Raw genomic sequence first — 12,737 nt, 5'->3', positions numbered from 1 at the left:
ATTTTTTTCTTCACATTTCAAGAGGGTGTGGAAGAATTCTATGTTATTTTAAACAAATGTATGCTTGCACCCTCTTTAATTCCTGCTTGTGTACAAAGACTGTCAACAAGAAAGGCATCTGTTTGCATTTCTGCTGACATGAATATTTTACTTCCTTCATTTTACTAAATTGGATATAACTAGGCATTTCCAAGCAGCCAAAACTATTCTGTAAATTAACTTTGTGTAATTCTCCATCTCCATTTTTGTGGCTTTATTTCCAGAGGTACTGAAAAATATAGGTTGTGACTAGTAATTCAGTCTGTAATTGGATACTGTTGGTGTAGTTATGCAGTTTGACAAACAAATAGAGGATATTGTGGGGCATCTCTTTATAAATGCGCAGTGTACATGGAGAAATTATTTTTTTTTTGTATTTTTACACTAATGAAGTTGCATTTTTTTTCAGAAAATATTAACAAGCTTGGAAGCTACATATTAAAGCTACAAGTGGTGTTGAATGAAAGTAATGCAGATACGTATGCGGGAAGGCCTCTTCCAAGCAGAATCTTCAAATTCACTGTCACAGGTAAAGAAATGTGTGAATATTATACGATGAAAGATGGCACCAGTTTGGGAACAGATGAGTATTTAAATATTCAAGATACATGTTGTGGGATGAACCTTGGTTTTGTAGATGAAATGATGCAAGTTAAGCAAAGGTTTCCCCATTAGTTAAACTCCAGAGAAAAGCTTGGTGTGGCACGATAGATTTTTTTAAAAGCTTCAAGGTCCAGGCTATGTTATTTCCTAAGGAAAATGCCTACTATTATATTTGTTCCCTTTATTGAAAATGGCCATGAAAATTATGTCCAGCTAACCTCCAAATGCCCTCATTTTCCAAGATGGCGATGATGAGGTTGAGGATTTGCTTCTTGGTGAGGCTGTATTGTTAGGGCAGGAACTGGACTAGTGTTCTACAGGATGGAGTCAATGTCACGCGTCAAGAACAGTTGCATTTGAGTTCTTTGAGGTATTCCTTCTGGTGAATACGAGAGCTTGAATCCCCTTGACAAGATCACCTTGTTTCTTGACTTTCAATGGGAAAGGCCTTTGAGTCTACTGCTGCGCCACCATGCCGCCCATTATTGGTGGGCATTTCCATTGAACACTGATTTCCTATTTCCTGTTTGATCCTCATTGCTTTGTTCTTTTAGCTGACTGTCTGCTTAACATGTCTCACTTTGGACGGCAGTACCAATATTAAAGCTTGAGAGTTCCTGAGCTGAAATAATAGATTGGAGTTCCCATCTGTCACTGGGACTAGCCTTGGGGGAACTGGTTCCACTTTGGGCAGTAAACCTTCCCTTTCCATAATTAATGTATTATATGGGACAGCCATTGTGCTGCAATTACTGTGCAGACTAGCCATTAAAATCGGGAATTTACTCTGTCAAGGGGAACCCAGCTGGAGACCGATCCACAGTTAACTAATAAATATGCCTACCACTAGATGGCCATGCTCGCCTGCTTAGTAATTTGCTCAAAGGAGTCAGAGAATGCAGATGCTGGAATCTGGAGCATAGAACTGCTGAAGGAACTGTGGTTCAAGCAACATCTGTGAGGGGGAGGAGGAATAGTCAAGTTGGATCAAGATCCTGCATCGCCTCTGAGTGGACAGGGAAGATAGCCAGTACCATGAAAAGGGACTGAGATGGGCTAAAAGGTTTAAGAAGGAACTGCAGATGCTGGAAAATGGAAGTTAGACAAAAATGCTGGAGAAACACTCAGCGGGTGGGCAGCACCTTTGGAGCGAAGGAAATAGGCAATGTTTTGGGTCGAAGCCCTTCTTCAGGGTCGAAGGATCGAAACCCTTCTTCGTCTGAAGAAGGGTTTCGACCTGACATGTTGCCTATTTCCTTCGCTCTGTTGATCCTGGGCTACAAGGTGGACTATTGTATGGTGACTATTTTGGTGGACTATTGTATGGTGAAGGATGATGGAAAGATGGAGCCAGGTGATGATGTGGTAAATACCTGGTCGCAATAGCCATATGCCTCCGGCAGCAGATATATGTACATGAGTAGGGCCAGCTGTTTATCTGGGGGTTGGAACATGACCAGGTACATGGCAAGTGTGCCCAGAATAAAGAGGAGCGGTCTGGGAAAAATGCGAGAGGTCAGGGAGCACTTGGGTTTAGTGGGAATTCTCGGGGCAGGAAAGGCTGAGAGGTACAAGGGGTCAAGGGGGTAGGTGGGGCAGATGGAGATGAGAAAGAGGCAAGAACATCTGTACCTCAATCTGTGTACATTTGATTACATTTGAACCTCTTTTTATCTTGGTCTCCATTGCCATTAATTTCAAGGCAGCACTCTTGCCAGACCCGTGACTTTATGTGCATTCAAGCTGCTATATCAATTTGAGCTTAAACTCATTGATTTGGGATTTTCTTGCTGAAGGGATGGACATGTTTGTGCAGCTTTCTATGATGAACATTTCTTTTCTCAAGAGGGCAAACCTGATAAATTTTCGGTGGGAATGTTGGATCCTCCATTTCGCATCGGTCTCCCTTTCAACATTCCTCTGGATTTGCAGGATGAATTTGGGCATTCAACCCAACCAACATCTGACATCACACCAATTGTGGAAGCTAGGTATTGTAACACATTCTTCTCTTGCAGTATAAATAGGCATTTGTTTAAGAAAGAACTGCAGATGCTGGAAAAATCGAAGGTAGACACAAAATGCTGGAGAAACTCAGCGGGTGAAGGCAGCATCAATGGAGAAAAGGAATAGGCGATGTTTTGGGTCGAGACCCTTCTTCAGACTGATGTGGGTTTGGGGGGGTGGAAGAAGAAAGGAAGAGACGGGAACAGTGGGCTGTGGGGTATGAACATTGACCTTCAATTTCAGGTAGTCTTTGCTTTCTCCCTCCTTCCTTTCCCACAGCCCACTGGCTCCGCCTCTTCCTTTCTTCTTCTCGCCCCCCACCCCAGTCTGAAGGCCTCGACCCGAAACGTCACTTATTCCTTCGCTCCATAGATGCTGCCTCACCTGCTGAGTTTCTCCAAAAGTTTTGTTTTCCTTCGATTTTTCCAGCATGTGCAGTTCTTTCTTAAGCATTCTGAAAATCTAAGTAAACCACATCTACTAACTCTCCTTTGTCCTGCTATTTACTTCTTCAAAGAATTACAACAAATTTGTCGAGCAAGACCTGCCTTTCACAAAGACATGATGACTTTTGCCTATTTTATCGTGAACTTCGGAGTACTCCGTAACCTCATCCTTTATAATGGACTCTCAAATCTTACCAACTGCCAAAGTCAGACAAACGAGTTCCTACTATTCTGCTTTGCTCCCTTCTTGAGCAGCAGGGTAATATTGACAATTTTCCAATCTTCTGGGACCTCTCCTGTCCCTAGTGATTCTCGAAATATCACTGTCAATGCCTCCACAATCTCTAAAGCCACCCCTTTCAAAACCCTAAGGTGCAGTTTATCTGGTCCAGGTGACTTATCCTCCTTCAGCCCTTTCAACTTCCCAAGCACCTTCTCCCAAGTAATAGCCACTCCACTAACTTCCACCCTCTGACTCTATTGAATTTCAGACACGTTGCTGGTTTCTTCCACTGTGAAGACTGATGCAAAAAAAAGTTATTCATCTCCTCTGCCATTTCTTTATTCCCCATTATCACTTCTCCTGCATCATTCTCTAGCGGTCCAACTTTCACTTTTGCCTATTTCTTACTCTTTATATTACTGAAGAAACTTGCTATCCTCTTTTATATTGTTGACTAGTTTACCTGCGTATTTCATCTTTTCTCCCCATATTGCCTTTTTAGTTACTTTCTGTTCTTGAAAAGCTTCCCAATCCTCTGGCTTCCCACTAATCTTTGCTATGTTATACGCCTTCGCTTTTAGTTTTTATATACTGTCCTTGACTTCCCTTGTCAGCCACGGTCGCCTCTTTCTCCCTCTAGAATCTTTCTTCCTCTTTGGAATGAAAAGATCCTGCATTTTCCAGATTATTCCCAGAATAAATTCCCAGATTATTTCCAGCCTGAAAAAAACACATTTATTCCTTATGTTATTTTGTTTTAGATACAAATTGTAACTCTTTCTAATTTTAATTGTTCTTTGCAGTGGGTTAGAACTGCGTTATGAAACATTTGTGTCAAAGGGGACAAATTTCATCATAAAAGGTGTAACTGCCAGAGGTCCTGTGACCAACTGCCAAGGCAAGGTATGTTTAATTATACTTAATTCCCTGTTTTTTCCCAATGACTGCATATGATTTTGACTATCCTGATGTTATAAGGATAGCTCTGCAATGTGAACATTTGTATAATTATGTTTAATTCTTTTCCCTGGTCATATTGTATTTCAGGAAATGGAATATAGTTCCATTTCTGAACTGCTTTTGTTTGTTAAATCTTTAACCTGATGGTACTAATAATGCACCTGACAAACGTGTTCAATTATGTCTTTATAGAACTTCAATCTTAAGGTAATCTTGCCTGGATTGAAGGAGGATAATCAAACACTAAAAATTCGGCTACTGCCTGGTAAGTTCCTGAATTTGATTTTTTTTTAACTTTGTAAGAAAGTGTTATTATTAATATATTCTGGCATATTTAACAGTTGGAATTGCATACCACTGCATTAATAACATTTAATTTGAAAAGAGCAGTGCTGGATCTCATCTCATCAAATATTAAGGCAAAGTAATTGCATAGCTTGTGTCCCATACATTGACACTGAAATGGCATGTTAGATTAATGCAGATTTTGTGTACTTGCCAGCAAAATTAGACTCAATCTTTTCACTTAAATTTCTTCATTTCACATTTGTGGATCTTGTTATTCCCCAAGACAATTATAGATTGCTAAAAGACAGTTGGAAACCAACAACAACTGACCCGTAGCTTTTATTCCATTTAATTGCAAAGATTCATATTACCCTTCTGTGGTGAATTGCTGTCTCCTGATCAATTGTCCTGGCCTCTGGTAACCTAACCAGTAACTTGACTGTGTTGAATCTAATTTGGGGCCACAGTCTTGTGACTGGGTAAAGTGATTTACACCCAGAGGTTAATGAGTCCTTTGGAGTTCTTTCTATAGATTCATTTGGCTAGTATATTCAAGGTAGATCGATAGATAATTGTATATGAAGATAACCAAAGTATATGAGGTTGTTGCAGGAATGAGATCTGGGAGTCCTTGTTCGTCAGTCAATGAAAGTAAGCAGGCAGTGAAGAAAGCGAATGGCATGTTGGCCTTCATAACAAGAGGAAGGAGTTGAGTATAGGAGCAAAGAGGTCCTTCTGCAGTTGTACAGAGCCCTAGTGAGACCACACCTGGTGTATTGTGTGCAGTTTTGGTCTCCAAATTTGAGGAAGGACATTCTTGCTATTGAGGGAGTGCAGCGTAGGCTTACAAGGTAATTCCCGGGATGGCGGGACTGTCACATGCTGAGAGAATGGAGCGGCTGTGCTCGTATACTCTGGAATATAGAAGGATGAGAGGTGATCTTATTGAAACATATAATATTATTAAGGGTTTGGACACACTAGAGGCAGGGAACGTGTTCCTGATTTTTTGGGGAGTCTGGAACCAGGGGCCACAGTTTAAGAATAAGGGGTAAGCCATTTAGAACAGAGATGAGGAAACACTTTTTCGCTCAGAGTTGTGAGTCTGGAATTCTCTGCGGTGGAGGCCGGTTCTCTGGATACTTTCAAGAGGGCTCTTAAAGATGGAATCAGGGGGTATGGGGAGGAGGCAGGGACGGGATACTGATTGTGGATGATCAGCCATGATCACATTGAATGGCGGTGCTGGCTTGAGGGGCCTATTCCTGCATCTATTGTCTATTGAATGAAGATACTGAAGTAAGAATCTTGACGTTGAATGGTGGAGCAGATACAAATTTGTCAAATGGTTTGTTCCTCTCCCATCCATTTATGATCTGGTCTGCAAACTTGCAGGTGGTCATTGGTGGCAATGTGGAGTGCTTTGGCACAGAGCTGCTGGTTTCCCCAGCTAGTTGTGGTCCAAACATTTTTCCAAGCTGTTTGGGCATTTCTATTGTCCGGAATAATGTTGACCAATTGTCTGAACGAGGTCCCAAGATTTTATTTTGTGTAGTTTAGTTGTAAAAGGGTGTAGCAATGTTGTTACTGTTCCCAAGTGTCATCTAACAATCGTTGCCCATAGTGTGCCTATCTAGTTCAGTAGTGATATCTTGCAGAGGTATGAAAACTAATATAATGTTCATTTTAGTTAAGGTCAACTGATTTGTTTATATTTTATAACTTGTACAAAAAGAATGATCTTAAAGGGATGAGGTCAGAAATACGTGAAATCTTTATGGAAACTCTAATATTGTATTACGAATTTCAGGCCCGCCACGTACATTGAGAATAAAGCCAGAATCCAATAAAGTAGTTATTGAAAATGGAACAGCTTTTCCATTCCAAGCTGAGGTGTTGGATGAAGCAGGGAATATTACAGCGCAACCCAAGTTGGTGCTACATTGTAAGGTAAACATTTTTAACTGTTGGAGTTTTGCTTGTCTTCTGTTACCTCTCAAATTTCCCTCCATACCCTTAATGCATTTTTGCTCTTAAGGGTCTCTTTATAATAAGCATTGTTTCCGGATGTCTAGAAAACTGAGATCGTTGAAAGCCGATTTTGTCTTTTGTTTTCCAGTGGTCAGGTGAGGTATAAAATTATAACATTATATATTAGTCAGTGCAGAAATTGATCTTTTTGGCCTTTCTTATCCATGCATATAATGCGCTTATCCTAATCCCATTTGCTTGAATTAGACCTATATCCCTCTGCTCCTTTCCAATGAACTGGTCAAAAATAATGTTGGAACAATATATCTACCATTATCTCTGGAAGCTTGTTCCAGATAGCCAACATTAATCTTTGGAAAATCTTAATTCTCAGATCTCTTAAAATTCTCCTTTCACTTTAAACCTATGCCGTGTAGATCATCGATCTATTTTTATAAATCTTAACATTTTATAGCTCTCTAAGATCATCCCTCGGCTAGCTAGTGAGGTTAACCCAGTTTATCCAAAATCCTCTCAAACCACAACCCTCCATTCTTGCAATGTATCTGAATCTTTTCCACACACTATTGCTTCCACATTTTTCTTTTAGTGTGTTGACTAGAACTGTACAAAATATTTCAAGTATGGCGTAACTAATGTTTGTAACAGCTGCAACATGATGTCCAATGGCTCTTGTACCCAATGGCTTGGCCTATGAAAGCAAGTATGTCAAATGCCATCTTCAAATACCCTATCCATCTGTTTTGCCACTTTGAGGAAACTATGGAATTGTCCCTGTACATTGACACGACTCTAGAAGTTCCTGTTCTGCATGTCCTAGCAGATTTTGTTTTTCAAAGTCATATAAGTGATAGGAGCAGAATTAGGCAAGTCTGCTCTGCCATTTAATCGTGGCTGATCTATCTCTCCCTCCTAACCCCATTCTCCTGCCTTCTCCCCATAACCGCTAACACCCTTTTTTCTAGACTAAATTCCTTATGCAAGCACTTCACCTAATTTCCCAATCGATCAATGTCCTTAATCGTGAGAAAACCTCCTTAGCTATCTATGATTGCACCAATTTGTGTGACCTCTGTAAACTGGCTTCTCAGGCCACCTAAGTTCTCATCAAGCTACAAAGGTTATAGTACAAAATTCTGTGGTATACTTGGTGCAGGTTTCCAGTCAGGAAAATGCCCATAACCCAATTACCAAGCCAATTTTGGAACCAGTTTGCCAACCGATTCTCGATCTTTCAGTCAGAGTCGGGGTTTTACAGGATGGAAGCAGGCCCTTTGGCTCAACTCATCCATGTTGATCAAGGTACCCACCTAAACTAGTTCCATATACATTCATTTGGCTTGTATCCCTCAACACTTTCTTTCCATGTGCCAATCCAAATATATTTTAAACTATGTAATTGTACCCACCTCTACCATTCCTCTGATTGGTTCCATATACCCACAATCCTCTGGAAAAACTTGACTCTCAGCTCCCCTTTAAATCTTTCCTCTCTCACCTTAAACTTCTGTCTTTTACATTGGCAACATCATTATGAATCTTTTCTGCACCCTTAAGCTTAATTACATCCTTTCTATATTCAGATTCAGATTATTTAATCTGCCAAAACATCACGATTTAAAAACAGTTTCTATCCATATGCAATTCGAACTCTGAACACTCTATGCTAATATCACAAAGCCACCTCGTGCATGTACTGTATACTGTATGTTGTTTGTGTTTTATGTTATGTTTGACGGGAATCAGCCTATTGTGTAACATCCTGTACTGAATATGAATTCCACCAACTTGACTGTGTGGTCATTAAATAATCTGAATCTGAATCTATCCTATCTTACCTTGGATTCTTTATGATCTACCCTTCCAAACCCGCTTACCCTGTGGAGCCTTGTCAAAGGCATTGCTAAAGTTCACATTAACAACGTCCGCTGCTCTGCCCTTGTCAATTCTCTTGTCACCTCTTAAAAATGGGGGGGAAAAAGATCAAATCCATGAGAGACAATCTCCCATGGTATTTATCCCTAATCAATCTTCGCCTTTCTGAATACAATCGATTCTGTCTCTCAGAAACCCCTCCAGTAATTTTCCCACCACTGATGTTAGGCTCACCAGCCTGTACAAGCCTCCCTAGCTTATCCTTACACCATCCTTAAATAAAGACACAGCATTAGCTATTCTGCAGTCTTCAAGCACCTCCTTTATTCCAGCAATTTCCTCCCTTGCTTGCTGCAATGTCCCAGTGTGCACTCAGTTGAGCCACGGGGATTTATTCACCTTTATGGCTATAAGACTGCTAGTATATCTTCCATAATGTTCATGTGTTTCGTCATCACCATTCTCTTTGATGCATTGCCTAGCCTCTAAGACCTCCTTCAGTCAAAGCATATTTAAAGTATTCATTTAAGCCTTTGACAATTTCTTGTGGCGTTACACATTGGTGATCACACTGATCCTTAAGGGGAACTATTCTCTCCTTGTTTACCCTTTTGCTCTTAATATAGTTAAGACAATCATCTCATTAGCTATCCACATTAAAAAGGTGAGCCCAATTCCCATTTTACTTTTTTTCCCCAATATCGATATCCACATGAACTGTTTCCAGACCACTTGTCAAGTGGTTTCAGCTGTGTGCTGTTTTAACAGAGAGCAGTCTTTGTTTACACAGCTGCAGATTATGATTTCAGAACCAGTCAGTTCTTGAATATTTGCCATTCAATTTGTTCAATTTAGAGTCTGAAGAAGGGTCTCGACCCGAAATGTCGCCCATTCCTTCTCTCCAGAGATGCTGCCTCACCCGCTGAGTTACTCCAGCATTTTGTGTCTAGTTCAATTTAAGTAGTTTGTTAGCAAATATCACTTATTGTTATATGGTCAAAGTTGTGCAACATTACAACAGGCCCTTTGGCCCATAATGTCTTTGTCAACCTTTTTGCCCATCTACACTAACCTCATTGCACACAAATATATTTACATTTGAAATAAGTAAATTAATTGGTTACATTTCTGATTTTAAAGCTATAAAATGATTTCTAAACAAAATTGAAAACATCTATCACTTTTATCGATCTACATTTTCATAATAATGAAACATATACTTCAGACATCCAAGTGGATTTTCTTGTATGCTGCAAATTTTGTAAAGGGAGAAGTTGCACTTAGACCACTATTTACTCTATTAACCTAGTTGGATTTGTTTCTTGTGATATATTTTAAACATCTGCCTCTTTGGGGAAATTTTGTGTTTGTATCTTATGGCTTTGGGTAACAGATGGCGTGACACACCCTAAGGATTTTACTTGGGAGTCTTCTCTCTTTATGGGAATAGCAATGGTCACTTTATTGTTATGTGCAGTTCTGCATTTCATTATCCTGAACTTGGTTTGAACTGAGAATCCAAAAGAGTTTGTGATGTAATGGCTGTACCATTCAGTTAAAGCACTACCTAACTCTGGAACATAGCTTGTCAGGTTTTCATTGATTTCATTGTCATTATTTACATTCTATTTTTTAGTTTCTTGGTGCCCCAAATCTGCCTGTGTATACAGTGGATTGTAGCAATACCGGTACTGGAATCTTAACTGGCCCTATAATACATGTGCAAAATATTAAGAAGGACCAAACGCTGAAAGCAAAAATTGAGATACCGGTAAGAGTTTTGTTTATCTAACATTATCTCTACTTTGATGGATTTAGACAATAGGTATTGGCGAATGTGTCAAAAGTTTCTTACTAACTTTTTTTAGAATTTTTAATTTGCTTCACTATCAGGGACTACTTAAAACTCTTGTTTTCCACCTTGTTTGCTGCATTAAATTGTTTATATTCTTAGTTTGGCTAGTTTTCCTAATTTCTGTTGCATTTCAGCTATTATTAGGAAAGGCAATTATTTTTTTTAATTTACTGGAGAAATCAATTTTGCAGAAAAACTGATAACCAATCAATCCAAATAATGTTTCGCAATTTAACTGTACACTAATTATCAATTTCCCCAATTGCCAAATTCAAATGCCCAATTTGAGTCACTGAATTCTCTTTTTCTCAGGAATGACAACCTTTTATTCGAGACTTGCATGATCGTACACGATCTCTCCTGATTGATTAGGGCTTGGCATTCTCACTACTTGGGCTTGGCATTCTCACTACTTGGGGTTGGAGGGAGTGGTAATGGTGCTTTATCTAAGGCAGGCGAGGAGTTTGAGGTTCTAAGATCAAGGCCTCATCCCTCTAGGGATACGAGGACGTGATTACAACCATATTTTGTTGTCATGTCACTGAACAGGTTCAAATCTTTAGGGCAGCACGGTGGTGTAGTGGTAGAGTTGCTGCCTTACCGCACTTGCAGCGCCAGAGACCAAGGTTCGATATTGACTGCTGTGGGTGCTGTCTGTACGAATTTGTGCATTCTCCCCGTGACCACGTGGGTTTTCTCCGATATATTTGGCTTCCTCACACACTCCAAAGCGTACGGGTTTGTAGGTTAATTGGCTTGGTAAAGTGTAGATTGTCCCTAGTGTGTGTGCAGGATAGTGTTAATGTGCTGGGATAGCTGGTCGGTGTGGGCCGAAGGGCCTATTTCCGCTCTGTATCTCTAAACTAAACTAAACTGATGGAGGTTGTGTTGATTGTGGGCATTCATTTGATTGACATGGTACCTCCCAGTTTTCAATGTTCAGCAGCAATTTATACATTAAGGGGCTTACCCTGTTCTAAAAATATAAAAGAAAGGATTGTCCAGTTGGAAGACTTGGAGCGTAACCTTGGTTTCATCCTGCCATCGAAATATGCCTGCCTTTTGTTCTGCTTGCCCATTTTTGCAGCTGCTGTATTTTGGGAAACCTGAATGATTTAAAGCAAAGTTTTTATGGTGGCTTTGTGGGCAAACAATCATCCATTCCACTATTAGACTGGATTGAGGGTGCTTTGCTATATTGAACTTTGGTTGATGCCCAAAAAAATCATGAATTCCTGCATTACCTGGCTGGTGACCAGAGTACCCTGAGTACTATTCTGTGGGAAAGGCCCCTCCTGATGAAAACTTACTGGGTATGATGTGGCCTTGGCAGTATTGTTTCAAGTTGGAAAAGTTGCTACAGATTTGCTGCAGATATCCATTATCATCAGGATATGTTTGTATCTCACTTTACAGTTTGGTAGGAGCACAATGTATTCTGTAAGGCCCTCAATTTACCTTCCTGTGCATAGCTATAGGCTTGTTGTGGGCACAGATCACACAATTGTGAATACAATATTTCACATCCCGATCACCTCCTGGCCACCAACACTAATTCTTTCCCTTGATGTTCCTGGACATCGTGACACTGATAAATAGGCCCTGGTAGTCTTTGTTTGGGAATTGGGGGCTGCCACAGTTCAACTTCTCCGCACAAAACACAGGGTCTGTCAGGCCCTACTGACCCCTTCCCACATACTTATGAAACCTGGTCTACCCATAGTTGGAATCTTAAGGCACTGGCAAAACCACCAGTGCTGTCTCATTGGAAGCAAATGTTTACCAATGTCAGATTCCTCTTTCAGGCTATCATCCAAAACATTGAATCCTCATTATATTGAACAAGTCACAGGATATCTGAACACTGCCATAAGAATTGATTACTGGGCATACACAAATGTGCAACATCTCCCTGACGTGTGTGAAATCTCTCTCCCACAATTCAAATGGAGCAGCAGCATTTGGGATTTTATTGAGAACCTCGCCCGTGAATCGGGAGACCACAGAAAACGGTGGAAGAAATGTCACACATGCCCCTATCTGTGTTGGAGTATGAGATTGCACATTATCTTCTGTTAACTGCTCGGAAACCCACAAAACTAGCACAGAATCACTACTAGAGGCAGAGGGAAGATCTTGTTATTTCCTTGGAGGAAAGCAACCAGAAAGGGGTAATGCTTGATTGTTAACAACACCTTCATCCAAGGAATAATTTTGTATAAAATTAATTCCCCTGTATTGGAGAAGGATAGATATGGGGATGAACAGACATTTTTGAATTGCTAATAGGTTATTTCAATTGAATACTTCGAAAAATGGGAGGAAATTGTTTCATGCTGGCATTTGTTATTGGAAGTTACTGAATCGATGTAGAGAAATTTTCAGGATTTGGAATGGAAAATGCAGGTCATCAAAATTGTTGGCATTGTTTTCTTAAGGTCTCTGGATA

At 40.1% G+C, this 12,737-nt stretch overlaps 1 protein-coding gene across 1 annotated transcript in view; it reads left to right on the top strand.

Moving 5' to 3' along the window:
• Positions 1–12,737, top strand: part of smchd1 (structural maintenance of chromosomes flexible hinge domain containing 1) — a 124,611-nt gene that overhangs the window by 49,492 nt on the left and 62,382 nt on the right. Inside the window, exons 19-24 of the mRNA XM_033019603.1 lie at positions 449–568; positions 2,489–2,633; positions 4,122–4,221; positions 4,471–4,543; positions 6,377–6,516; positions 10,070–10,204. Of these exons, the coding sequence (XP_032875494.1) occupies positions 449–568; positions 2,489–2,633; positions 4,122–4,221; positions 4,471–4,543; positions 6,377–6,516; positions 10,070–10,204 (713 nt within the window). The remainder of the gene's footprint in view (positions 1–448; positions 569–2,488; positions 2,634–4,121; positions 4,222–4,470; positions 4,544–6,376; positions 6,517–10,069; positions 10,205–12,737) is intronic.

The sequence above is a fragment of the Amblyraja radiata genome, chromosome 4 (assembly GCF_010909765.2).
Source record: "Amblyraja radiata isolate CabotCenter1 chromosome 4, sAmbRad1.1.pri, whole genome shotgun sequence".
Classification (NCBI taxonomy): domain Eukaryota; kingdom Metazoa; phylum Chordata; class Chondrichthyes; order Rajiformes; family Rajidae; genus Amblyraja; species Amblyraja radiata.
The sequence above is the reverse complement of the archived record's forward strand: the minus strand, read 5'-3'. Positions and strand labels throughout refer to the sequence as shown.